General features: G+C 34.3%; 1 protein-coding gene across 1 annotated transcript in view; it reads right to left on the reverse strand.

The window, feature by feature from the left end:
* The window catches only part of lmbrd1 (LMBR1 domain containing 1), a 51,053-nt gene that overhangs the window by 23,691 nt on the left and 13,453 nt on the right, over positions 1-13,909 (reverse strand). The window contains exons 4-7 of the mRNA XM_024297733.2: positions 10,008-10,105; positions 8,092-8,159; positions 6,707-6,795; positions 502-575 (exon numbers count right to left, since the gene is read on the reverse strand). Coding sequence (XP_024153501.1) covers positions 502-575; positions 6,707-6,795; positions 8,092-8,159; positions 10,008-10,105 — 329 coding nt within the window. The remainder of the gene's footprint in view (positions 1-501; positions 576-6,706; positions 6,796-8,091; positions 8,160-10,007; positions 10,106-13,909) is intronic.

A 13,909-nucleotide genomic window follows, 5' to 3' on the forward strand; every position in this document is an offset into this window, starting at 1 on the left:
AGAAGCAAAATCCAAAGCTGCAAAATAAACTAGACATTTATCAATTTTTCAGAGAGCTTCAAAAGCAAGAAATAGCCGTGAATGAAATCCCACCTGAGATGAATTTAATGTCCTAAAGGTAGATTGACACTCCAATCTACAGCCATGTTGTGTGTTCTTAATTAGGAGCTCAACATTTAATTGTTGGGTAATTTGTCAAATGGGAAAATGTAGGACCAACACAAAGTGGACAGATTGAGGTTAGCTGTCATTTTTTATCTCTTTCAAAGATGTGACACTCGTGTAGTGTCTTGTCACTTTTTGCAGTAGGAACAATAATATGTGTGGCTACTCTGAGAAAGCAGCATCACCTCCAGGGAATTGTCACAGTCTAGGTATTTGGAGAATCGCTATGAAAAATTGACATCATTAAGAAGTCAATTCAAAATAGAAAAACTGCTGAAAGCCTTAGGAATTAAAAAAAAAGGAATATACAAATAATCACTAAAAGTCTGAACTCACCGTGTAAGTTATTACTGCCAGCATGCCAATCAAGGTCAGAGAGCTGATGGAGAAAGCCAAAGCTGGTAGACCATCTGTAAGTAAAAATGATAAAATATAAAACATAATCAGAATATGCATGAATAATAGTTGCCAACGTTCAATTAAATGTTTTATTGATGTAATGTGATGTTACATTTCAATTGCAAGATCAAGTATGTAAAACCTTAGGTATTACTTGGATTTCTGTATGACTTGAATAGAAAATATGCTATGGTGTTTTTATAAGTCACAACATTAGAAAAACATAAACTATTACCACACATACATTATATGTTTTCCTTGGTTAATTTGACACAAAATGTAATTTTCCTAGAGACAGGTGGAGAGAGAACATGAATCGTTAGACTAATAACTGGTTGACTCTTCTTTGAGAGCAGTCACCTGAACTCATCAGACCTGCAGAATGCTTACAATGAATTTTGGAGCATTTCTCTTTACAAAACAGCTTCAGGAGTGTTCTTAGAATGTTTGGTGTGAATTACTCTCTTCACAGATCTCAGTTGAGTTGAGATCAGGTCTTTGACTGAGCCATTCTAGAAGATTTATTTATTTGTTGTTGATTTCCTTCTATGTTGCATCACCTAACCTTGTTGAGCTTTAGTTGGTGGAGAGATGTTTTTCTTTTTCTAAGTTTTCCAGGAACATGTAAAAAAAAACATGTTTCCATCAATGACAGCAATCCATTTAGGCCCTAAAGCAAAGCAGCCCAAGCCATGATGCCCCTCCACCATATTTCACAGTTGAGATTATGTTGCGATGTCCCTGTTTACGGGTCACGAGCAGCAGAGTTTTAAGTTGCTCACAAGCGACTTTAATCACCAAGCTACTGCAAAACAGCTACTGCAACGAGGAGAGTTGGTGAAGGCATCGAAGAAAAATTTTGAAGCCGATTTGATAGAGCTCAAGATTGCGCTTGCTGATATACAAGCTAAACTAACTCTGATGCTACTCATGGATGCTAAGATAACACTGTTAGAGCTTGAGGATAAGCTATCACCACTGTTACAACTCGTGGAAGATTTCCAACAGGAAAAGGCACGTAATGAGCAACAGGACAATTGCCAAGATCTCCTGGAGAGAAGAATGCATGACATGGATCAACAAGTACGGATGAAATGTTATTCTCACGGGACTTCTGAATGTGAACTTTGACCCAATTCTGAACTGCAGAACTTGAGCACAATTCCCTTAATATGAGAACTTGACAGTGTCTCAGTCATAACAACAAAGAATGATTACGTGGCCTTGAACTTGCTCCTAAACTGTGATGTAGCACTGATTCTGGACAACTTCTTGATCTTTTTTTTCTTTTCAACTTATTACTTTTTGTATTATTATAATCATTCTTTGATTAATACAATGTGCACAAATTGTCTTTTTTTATTGAGAATAATTAGATTAGTGTTACTGAATAATATAAATGATTTGTCTGTGGATGTTTTGAAATTTAATTACATCACTTATATTAATGATCCTTTATAGCTTGAATCTATGATTGTAGAGTATGAATATTTAATATTAAGTCCTGAACCGGATATTGAACATTCATGTAGAGAAAATGGTATGGTCGAGCCGGGGTGGGATTATATAAGTTCGCTTCCTTCCACTCCCTTTCAAGCGATCTACTTGTGATTTATTATGTGATGTTATTTTATATATTATTACCTGATTGCTTGAAATAAACCATTTCATTCATTCATTCATTCATTCATTCATTCATTCATTCATTCATGTCAGTGAGTATTTTCTCCAGGCATAGAGTTGTGTGTTCTTTCCAAACAATTCAGTTTTGGTTCCATATGTCCAGTTTGCCAATAGTTCTGTGGAACATCCAGGTGTTCTGAGTGTCAAACAAGAATTTCATTCTTGTGTGACCCTTGTGCTATCCTAAGCATGTTTACATTAAAAGTGGGGTCATCTGGACCCAACAAGACAGCACACTGAACTTTTTTTATTATTATTTTTTATCTTCACCGGTGTCCGTGGCAGACATAAAACCCTGTCCACCTTTATCATGGGAGGGATCACACATCAATATAAGGGTGGGGTCATCTGAACCCCATAAGATGGGACAAGGGTTAATGTTTGTTCTTATTCAAAAATGTTAGCACCTGACAGTTCTGTAAATCTTTATCTGACTTTAGGATTGCTTTTTCACCTCAATGAGCATTCTCAGCTGTGCTCTAACAGTCGTCTTAACATCATGCCCAGGCCAAAAGAGAGCAGCAACAAAGCTGAACTCTCTTTATTTGTACATGGTTTGTTTCACTGGACACACATTGAAATTGAGGCTTTTAGAGATACTTCTGTAACTTTTATTCAGCTTGATTCAAGTTTTTCTTAAAGAGCTTTTTTGAATAAAGCGTGTTTCAAGAAAAACTTTTTTCTCTAGTTGTAATGAGAGTAAATGGTATTTAATCAAAAATCTCTCTCTCTCTCTGGTTATATATAATAATTATATTTATCTAATCTCAAATAAAATTATAAATAGTGTAATTAAAAATATATGCCAGCTAACAAATCTTTTTTTTCCTGCAGACAAATGCTGATGACAGAAACAAATAAAGTATTTTACATCCCACAGGAGAGAATTTAAAGTTTATCTGTCAAAATAAATTGTATATTGGTGGACATTCAAATGAAATAAATGAGTTGCCCATAGCTTTTAATGCACCTTAAGGAAATTGCAATTTTTTAAGGCATTTTTTTTAAGATCATTGAATAAATATTCAGAACTTGACTTAAAAAATGGATGAAGAAAAAAATTGGAAAAGACTGGCTTGGCTGACATTTTTGACATCATTGTCCTTATCCACATTGAGGTCATTAACTATTTTCAACAGCTGTGTCTTTCAGTGTTTGGATGATATGTACCACCTTTGAGGCAGACAGAGGGCCACCCATCAGGAAGGGGCAGCAGTGGGTGTCACACCAGCTGTCAAGCATACAGACAGAAGACAGGGACTGATGAGGAGAATTATTGTCTCTTTCACCTGTTAAGATTCTTTCTGTCATGGAGTTCCAGTTCAAATAAATAGCTAAGGACTACAAAGGTGTCTCTATGGATTCCTCAAATTCCTTTCAGAAGCAATTTCACAAAAAGCCAAGCCTGACATCAGCTTAACCAAATGCAAATGCATTTTCGTCTTTCTCCTTGACTGTGGAATCCTTTAGGGTTATCGATTCAGAATTTGGGGGATATGGAATTAGTGCTGTTTTCATAATTAATCAAATTAGTTTAAAAACACACTGAATGTAGTTGAACACAAGGGTGAACAATATAGTTACACCATGTTTGTGCTCAGTTAAAAATAAAAAGAAAATGCTAAAGTTTGACTACTCAGCAAAAAATTAACATTTCAATGCTTGATGGCTGTTCTAAAGCATTTCATGGGGATTTTTAATGCCTTTGTTTAGTGCCAGGTTTGGTGAAGTAGACAAAAGCCATGTGTTTTGCAAAAGAAAAGGAAAAAAACATGTCTATGAGCTGTTCCCCAAAGGAATGAATATACATTTTAGTTCATTACCCTTTCATTTGAGAACATTTTCCATGGATTCAGCATGGAGAATACTGTCTATTTTCAGCAGTGCTTTTCAGAATGAAGTATATTTTACTAGACTATCCATGTAGCTTTTTTACTCTTGTATGAGCCAAATGGGAAAAGATGTTCAGGACTCCTTTAGCAGTAGATTTTGGATTTTAAGACACATTTTGATGCAGAAAAGGATAACCGAGTTTAAATGTTAACACTAGGGAGATAATGCATTTAAACACAATGTTAATTTTCTGACTTAAAAAAAACAATTGAGTTTCAGCTTTAGTCAGCCAAAGGCCCATTTTGGTGTGTCCAAACGTTTGACTGGTTCTCCTATTATATATCCCTGAAATTTGATATAGTCTTTTAGGATGTTAGGCCAGATGCATGAGAGTGGAGAGGATCAGCTGGTTGTAATCCCAGGTCTGTATTTTCTTTTGTATGTTCTCTTGGTGCATGTGTGGGCTTTCCCTCCACCAGTTGTCCAAAATCTATGTTTAATAGAAAATAGATAATGTGAGGACCTGCAGTGGAGTTCAGAGACCACAAGCCCCTTGCCCTGGGATAGAGAGGATGGCCTTCAGTGGCCCTGATGACCCCTCTCAAAGTGACAGCATAGAGTGTGTAGGTGATGGGTGGTAAATGATAAAGTGGATGTTGGGAGTAATACTAATTGTATTTTGGTTTTGGCGCTGCAATTGACTGGTGATCTGTCCAGAGTGTTCCCCCACCTCTGACCAAGAGTAAATGGGATAGGCCCCAGCAACCCCATGGCCCCAAAATGAATTAATGTGTTATCCAATTTTGTACTTTTTTAAGTAATATAAAAGTTAAAAGAAGTCATATAGAATGAGAGGTCATCCACCAGTAGATATCAACATGCACTGCACGGGCCAACAAAATACTGTACTGATCAAAAGTATATAAAATAAATTCTACTGTGACCTTTTAAAACGCCTGTCATGAGGAAAGCAGTTTGACAATTAAGTGTTTTTCTTTTAACAATTAACCTCCCATCTGGAGAAGTATGTAACAAAGAATTGGAAAACGGCAGGATGATTATATTTCCACAGCAGTTGAGTCAATTCTCCCCCGTGCAAAAAGGAGAGTGGTTGAAAAAAGCATGTAGGGGTCCACAAATATGCAGACAGGCAGATGCTTTTTTTATTTCTCTTTAATACCCAAGTGGCAAAAGGCCAAAGCATTGTGAGGAGTCTAGATCTGGCAATATTCTTTAAATAGCACGACAACAATAATATTCGTCGTTCCATTTAACAAGTTAAAAAGCTCAGAGAGGATGGCTCTACAGAGATTTCATCTATCTAGCATATTTTTAATGGAAGGATAATTCCTTTCAATTCACCAGACTACTGTACTTAAGATGTAAAGGCACAGCTTCTGAATACAATTATTGAGTAAGATATTGGCAGAAAAGTCCATGCATATACTCAATTATTTCATTAGATAATTCATAATAAGTGTAAGTTTCTGAGCTGGAAACAAATCATTTCAGTACATTTTGTGACTCCAGTAAAAAGGTGGATCAGTAATCATGCCCCAGAAATAATATCCCACTGCAATTCTTGACTAATCAAGTGAAGGATAATGAAGTTTAAAAATGCATGGTCTAATACCTGATAAGTTGCTTAATACCAGGAATGAATGTGCAAAGTAGCGCCTGGAATGACTGAGAATGGTTAAGCCGCTAAAGTCTATTTTTTTCTGATAATGGATACTCCAAAAGACATTATTCCACTTAAAACACAACCACTTGTCAAATAAGCAATTTACACCTACATTTCTATTGTCAGTCATGTTTTGTACCAAGGATAACAGCAAAAAAAAAAAAATCTAACAACTTCCCTTTGAAAAACAGTTATGCAAAGATAAACAATAGAACACATAATAAAAAAAAATCTGATCTGTTTGGTTGTTCTGCAGTAAAATGTATACGTTTAAAAAAAAAGACCTTTAGTTTCTCTGAACACCTGTTGTCATGGTTGCTTACAATAGACAGATTTCTACATTAACATATAATTTTAATATGACATTATCCTTAGAGAATAATAATATTGCAGTAAATAATAATACAAATAATAATATTAATAATAATAATAATATGAAGAGAATAATAATATTTACCGGTAATTTAAATCTAAAGAAATCAAAATAAATGTGACAAAAGCTCTATACATCTTTTTTCATGATAGAAGTGCTGCAAAAGTTCAAACTTCGACACAGTACTGTCGAAGTTGATGAGAATTCTACCCATGTGAAATGATGCTCATAGTCAAGCATGTAGCGATGGAGGAAAGCCATTTTAAACTTTCATTTTAGGTGTCTTTGCATGAAAAAGTAGTTGAGAAGCTCTAATATTGATGTAAACAAATAGGTAAAATGATGTTTTCAATATTTAGTTGAAGATTAAATATATGTCTAACAAAACCAAATAACAGGAAAAAACAACTTAATCTGACATTTTTAAATATATGTAATTGAAAATATTTGCAATAGTTGTGAGTTGAACCCTGGAAGAATTAATGTATTCAAACTGAGATATGTTTTTAGTGAAGAAAAAAAATAACAGTGAGAAGAGTTTTAAAAAATAAGACAAAGGTGGGACTTACGACTGCTGCCAAGCTCCTCAAAAAGGTACTGCACTTTCTCCCATTGAGTCGAGTTCTGACTAGGTGGAGCCTCAAGTGGAACAAATGCTCTGAAACAACAAAATGATTTTTGACAGGGTGTTAGCCAAATACATTTAGTTACAAATGTTTACCTTCGCTTTTTTTACATGTCCTGGAAGGTGATTGTAGTAAAAAATAAAAGTAAAAGGTAGTCAGTATCTGAATATAGTATTGGTTTGTTTATTATGTTTAAAAAAAGAAATGTCTTTACTATACATTTAAACAGGAAATGGACAAATCAAGAGACATTTGCTCATACTGAAATGAAGGGTTTTTTGTTTGTTTTGTTTTGTTTTGAGCACAAAATAAAGTCTTTTTAATGGTTTTAGCTGCTACAGCTGAACTTTAATAAACAAATCCCTGTGAATAGTAGGTTTCTACAATTTAAACACTACTTAATCAACTTTTTGAACACTTCTTTAGACAACAATGCAGCAGAATGTTCTTTACAAAAAAACTTCCAGGCTTAATTGAAGTCCTTTTCAACTTTCTGACCACCATTGTTTGATTTTATTCTAAATTTACCAGAATACATCAGCTCCCTTTAACGCGAGCTCCTTAGCATATAGTTAATGATCTCACAGCACATTTGAAAAGTCACACTTCCTCCAATAATATTTGAACTGAAACAGTACAATCAATTGAATTTTTTGTCTTTGTGCTGCAAGGATCTGTTGACAAACATCATATAAAACAGTTTTGCCTCCAAGTATCAAAAAGGCAGTGCAGAGTAAAAGCTATAGGTATTGTAAGTACCAACATAACACAGAAACAAAGGCATGGCTATGTGAGATTTAAAAAAAAAACTAAATTGTTTCTTGACATAAAATGTACTTTCTTCGGGATGTACAAAAGTGTAACCATGTGTCCTTTATTTTCCCAAAGCAGATAAGCTTTTTTTCCAGCAAACCATTTGACGGTTGAGGGAGCGCATTCAATCCCATAGTTTGGACTTTTGGTAAGTTGCTTTCACAGCTGCAATAGAAATCTATTAAGTGCTATTGAACTAAACCGAAGTAAAACTTATAGAAAAATGTGTATTGGCATCTCCTCATACTGTATTTCTTGATTCAGTATACATTGTCACCTCTAAGTGTGTTTTGGTTAAGGAAAACACACTGAATTGCCTTCAGACAACAGAAGAATCCTATTTTTAGACAAGGTGCGTCGCTTTTCCTCCCCCGTGGTTTATCGTGGCCAGACAAAACGGCCCTGTAGCCGTATGAAGGCATTCTCCTTTCATTAACTCCACACAATGGTGTATCCAAACCCCCATTACCTGTCGTGTACTGAAGCAGAAGAAGCAATCCATGTCCCCGACTTACCCAATTAAAAGGAGCACCACGCAGACAATGGCAAATCCAACTGTGTACTTCAGAGCGTTTTTCACTTGCTATAATAAAAGCAGAACATTTAAATGATCAATCATTGCCACAAAGTGAAATATTATTCATTGTGAGGTCATACTTTATTTTGATAAGAACTACAATGAGTGTCAAAGAGTGCTAGGGAGTGCAGATCCAGTTGGAATTAGCAGATACGACAAGCTATTTCCAGGAATATTCAAGTTTCTTCAAATGCAGGAATATAGAGGATGTGTCTGTCAGAGAAAGTGCCGCAGTCAGCTCCAAACTGACAGCAGAAAGGAGAAAAGAACCAATTTCTTGACTGACATTTTAAATATATGGTTTACAGAGCGGTATCATTACCCACACTAGAAACTTTTGAAGGAGAATTTTAGATGTAATGCCTGTAATTTGTTCAAAACTATCAATAAGTTTTGACCCAATAAAACGAATAACAGATAAACAGATATTGTGTTCATTCAGAGGGGATTCTTTCTCTGGGCACACAAGCATTGTGAAAGACTTTTTTTAGTAAGTAGAGATTTAATATGTACAATTTATTTGTGTAGCATCTCTGAACAATAAAACCACTTTGTTGTTTCTTCCATGTATTTGTAGCCATTTGCATGCACGACCATAATTGCAGCTGAATGTGTTTGTGTTATGAATTATGAATTTGACAGTGTCTTTCTTGGAAACATGAACATAGCACTGTAAACAAGACGCAGGTCTTCACTGCTGCAATCACAGAAACAAGCATCACAATGACGGTTCAATTTGGTTTATATTAATGCCTCACATCCAAAAGATGTGAGAGGGTCATCTCATAGATAAAACCTATTATGAATTTAAGAGATTAGTACAGATACAGATTAAGACGAAGATGTCTGGACAGATTTCTGTTCAAATAGAAACTAAAATTACTTCCAACACATACAGACCAGTTAACAATTTGAATAATGATGAAGGAGTTTTGTACTCAAGATTTATTGAACTCTCACAGAGGGTTCGTATTGGAATCTAAAATGCAAATTACTCAAATCTAATGTTACGCCTTTGTCAAAATGCCCTTATGAAAGAATACAGCCGTCTGTGGGCAAAACTGCATCGGGCATGCACAAAATGTTAAGGTCATAGACCGCTTGTTAGAGAAAATGTTCACACATTTTTTTCTACGGACATGCTGCAGACAACAGGTTGTAAGGAACACTTATACGACACGCAAACATACGTAAGAGAGAATTAGGTGAGACAGGCACAGGGTACAGATTTTTATTTTTTTCCAAAGAGTCCCAACTTTTTTTGTTGTCAAAAAATATGTAGTAGTTGTTCTCCAACAGCAGAGAGGAACACTGCAGAGTCAAAAGCAATGGTATGGTATGCAGAACTGTGTGCACTGAAAAGTGGAAGTGTTCTTCATGCACAGTAGAACTACAGCAAATGTTAGCCTGCATATAGGATACAACATATAGGAAAACGCCTGATAACGCTTTCCATAGAAACACAGCAGCTAGAGCAATATCCTGGGTTGTCACAGCCAATATTTTTTTTGCTTTTTTTTTTTTTGCTTTGAATTATAAATAAAACCATATATTTATTCATTAATTTGTATAATACCCAAAGTTTGTGTAATTTTTAACATTTTGAAACTGTGTAATCCTTCTGTTCATTTTCAATTTTCTTTTCTTTGATATTTGCAAATGCTAGTAATTTTAGCTACTGCCACTGGAAATGAATAAATTACTAAAATGTACACAACATTTTAAAGCATTTTGTTTATTTAGGCTAAAAGCAATACATATAAAAAATTAACCATTCAAATTTTGAATTTGTAAGAACATCTTGTGAATGCAGGTTACAATGTTTCATGTCTAGGAAGACTAGAGAATTCTTACCGAGCATTTGTTCATGTTGTCATCATCCTGTTCTTCATAGTAGAAATACACAAACGGGATCCAAAGGAAGACACAGAAGAGTATGATGGAGTACAGAGCTGTATTGATTAAAAAGAAAGAGGAAAAACACCAGGCCAACAATTAGATATTCATTTTATGCAAAAACACACAAAGCAGTATATAATAGCTATTACAACAGTCTTCTATTCCCGATTATGATTTCCTCCAAGAACCAAAACTTTTGTACCTCCCCAGCCACCATAGAACCATCTGAACATTTTTACCTAAGATGAACTCCATTCTTTTCATCCAACTGTAAGGTTATATGCATGGATCTTCCCACAAAATGAAGTATGTTCTTTAAACTTCACAAATGTGATACCCTCAAAGTATACTTCCAATATTTAGTGACTACCATATGCATCCTTTTTTCTATGAGTATAATTTAGTGTGGATTGCCTAATACTACATGTTATTTTCTTGGATAGTTTGAGTAGTGGTTAATATAACTGCCCCATATAGATTTATCTTAAGTTTGAAAGTTGTCTTGGTGTCAGCACTTTTTTTGCACCCCAAAAAACTGGCCCACTTCATTTGCAAAAATATTATTTTACCCCATGCCTGAACATTTTATGCCAGCAAAACAGGTCTAAAAAATAACTAGGCCAAGTAAAGCTTGAAACACCATGATAGTTTCACAATAAATCTTTCAATTAACCTATTGTTAATTATTCAATAACAAAATTGTTTCAATGTTTAAGCTGCACTGCCAGCAATTAGATGAAAATAAGTTTCAAATGGCTACAAAGGGGAATCTTAGAAATATCTTGGTGTCAAAATTATAATTTCAAGGTACAAATGAAAACCCAAGGTTTGATAAGAAAAAAAAAATCTGGCATTTTCTGTGAATTGAGCTGCTATTCAGCAAACAAAAATATGTTCATGTTTTGACAGCTTTTATTGTGAAATACATTAGTTCAGCAGCTTTGGTTATTAGTCTTCCAGGAAATCAACTTATATTCACACATATTTGCAAAAACTGAGCTTCAAACATTAAGATACGACTTGTAAACCTGCAGAGAGGAAAGTCCTGCAGGTGTGAAACTAATCATAACATTAATATTAAAACGTAGGTCAGGTGCTGGTACCATGAATCATCAATTACTCTCTATGCAGATGATTTAGGAGGGGGAAGCTAGTCACTTTTAAGGTTAAACAATTTCAGAGCTGCTACACAAAAAATGGAAAAATAAATACAGCATGAAACATATATTAGAATAATGTAGCAAAGAGATTTGTCTTTTGTGTTCAATGGTGAATGTTGAAAAAACATATAAAGTAAAATATAAATTATTTTAATTGTTAAAAGATTATGATTATTCTTTAAGCACCAGGCTTTAACATAAACTACTTGACTTTTGTTTTCATCTTTTATAACTCTCTACAAGCATGGTGCCATCATCAGCTATAAGAGTTAATACTCAAATTAAATCAAGCATTGTTTATAATTTTAACTGTTAAACTTCCAAAAGTACTTTTGACAACAAAATAAGTCAAGTAAAATAATAAATATCCTCAAAAACCATCAGCATCTGTTGATAATGATAACTTGTTAGATTTGGTTAGAGTCAACATAAGGAGCAAGAACTTCCAAGTTCAATGTTAATATATTAATTATGTTAAAACAGAAAACAAAAATTTAAAAGATAACTAAAGCTGCAGTCAAAATGAGTGTATGTGTATTTAGTTCAAAGATGAAGAAACCCTAAATGCTGGACAAAATGTTCAAGGCACCCCAGCAGGGTGACACTTTTTTCTCTTTTTTTTTTAATCCTTTTTACAAAAGGTTTTGAATAATGTCCCTTTACATTATTAAAAACCTTTTGAATAATGTCAAAATGTAAAATAATGTCCTTTTATTCATTTTTTATTATTTTTTTGATCATTTTTTATTATTATTGTTTTTTTACTTAAACCTACATTCCATTATTTTTTCCATCTTTAAAAGCTTTAAAAGCTTGTTCTAAAAAGAAACTAAATTAACAAATGTAGGTGGACAAACAATATGTAAATAATTGATAAGGAAAGTTGGAAAACATACAAAAAAATTTGCTCATCGAACAAGAACCGCTTCCACTCAAACTCTTCTTCTGCAGTATTAACAATGCAAGGAGCAAAACAATGATTTATTTAAAAGGCCCAGGGATGTTTTGACCTGTTGCTTAAGGGTTTTATGCACCGCTGCTTTGAAGCACTGAAGGATCCATGAAGTAGGAATGGACAAACCCCGTCTGAAGCCTAGCTTAACAGACTAAGCCTTCAAACTCATCAAAGATCACACGGTGTATAAAAGGATTTTTGTGTCAATGCTGAAGAATTTCTTGGATTTTACCAATCTGAAGGTAACTATGATGCACCAGAGAAAAGGCTCTTATCGAACTTGTGAAAAACAGTTAAATGTTTACTTTTGGTATTTTTTTTTTTTTTTTGAAATTATGTTTTTTGTAGAAGTTAAAATTAACTATCTTTATTTATAAATTGGCAATTCACAACTGATAATGCCTCAAGGCTATACACAGAGAGAGTAAGAAACTAAGCTAAATTAATATTACAACCACTTAACCCATTATAAATAATTTAAGAGTTTATTGGTCCAATCCAGTCCAGATCACTAGAAAATAGAAAAAAATATATATCAACCGTGGAGTCTTTATAGGTGACCAACGCAAGACATCAAATTTGAAAGAAATGTGTTCTTAGAAGCAAAGACTTTACATAAAAGTCCATAATAATTTGAAATTGCATCAATATGTTTCTGTACATCTATTAATTACCACTTTGTTTTCATATGTTATTAGGAATTTACCTTTACATAAATTTAAAAGCACAAAGTATCATTAAAAATGTAAAAAATAAACGGAAGACATAAAACAATCCCTTAACATGAGCACTATAGTAGTTTGACACACAAAGAATAAGGTTTCCTTTGATTTGTCCAGTCATTGCTTATCAAATGAGATGTTCTCAAAGCTCATTTCTGTGGCTTTTTTTTTTCTTTACAATTTTGCTGAAAGCCCGGGATTCAGACTGCCTTCGAAGGGTGGCATCCTGCTGCGTTTTCAGAAACCCTGCCTTATCTGCTGCTGATTACCTGGATATGGTGTGTTTTGCCATTAAGAAGCTACAATTGCAGGTTAGTTGGAAAATAGGAAGGGCACTGACCCTTGAGGCCTGTGTCCCACAGTTTGACACCTGTGGCTTTAGAGGCTTTGTTTAGCACAATGACAACCAAACCACCTTGTACCGCAAACAACAGAGATAAAAAGTTGCAAAGAACAGATTTGGTCTTTAAGTCCTGGGAGGCTGTAACAGTCAGATAGGTCAGCTTGGGTCAAGTGAACAGATCCGGACAACAGATATTCAAGAGTCAACTGGCTCTTACATATAAGCTCAGATTTTGTACTTTCTGTTGATATGACCACACAAACAAACAAAGAGCCAAACTTTAGGAAATTCACACATTAATTCAATACAATGCACAGTTAATTAGTTTAAAAAATGTCTTAAGGACAAGTTCTCCTCTTCAACCAACATTGATGTAAATTACTTTGTTCCTTTTTGAATTTTAAAACTGCAAATCTGAAGCAATTAAGATAAAAATGCATGTGACTGCTTGTCCTCTCATTTGTACTGGGAGTAAATGCACTTGGTGATAATCAGCTTAAACTCATTGATCTGCAGTCTGACACTCTACTAGCAGAGCACTTAATGACAAACACTGGTGTGTTTCTATTCTTTTCTCAAGATCGATGCATTTCTATGCAAAAGTAGGCGTGCTGACAAGATGCTGGTTCTCTATAAAGCTACATGTTTGAAGAAAAAACTTCTCAAAATGAAAAACT

Source organism: Oryzias melastigma, linkage group LG15, assembly GCF_002922805.2.
Source record: "Oryzias melastigma strain HK-1 linkage group LG15, ASM292280v2, whole genome shotgun sequence".
Lineage (NCBI taxonomy): Eukaryota > Metazoa > Chordata > Actinopteri > Beloniformes > Adrianichthyidae > Oryzias > Oryzias melastigma.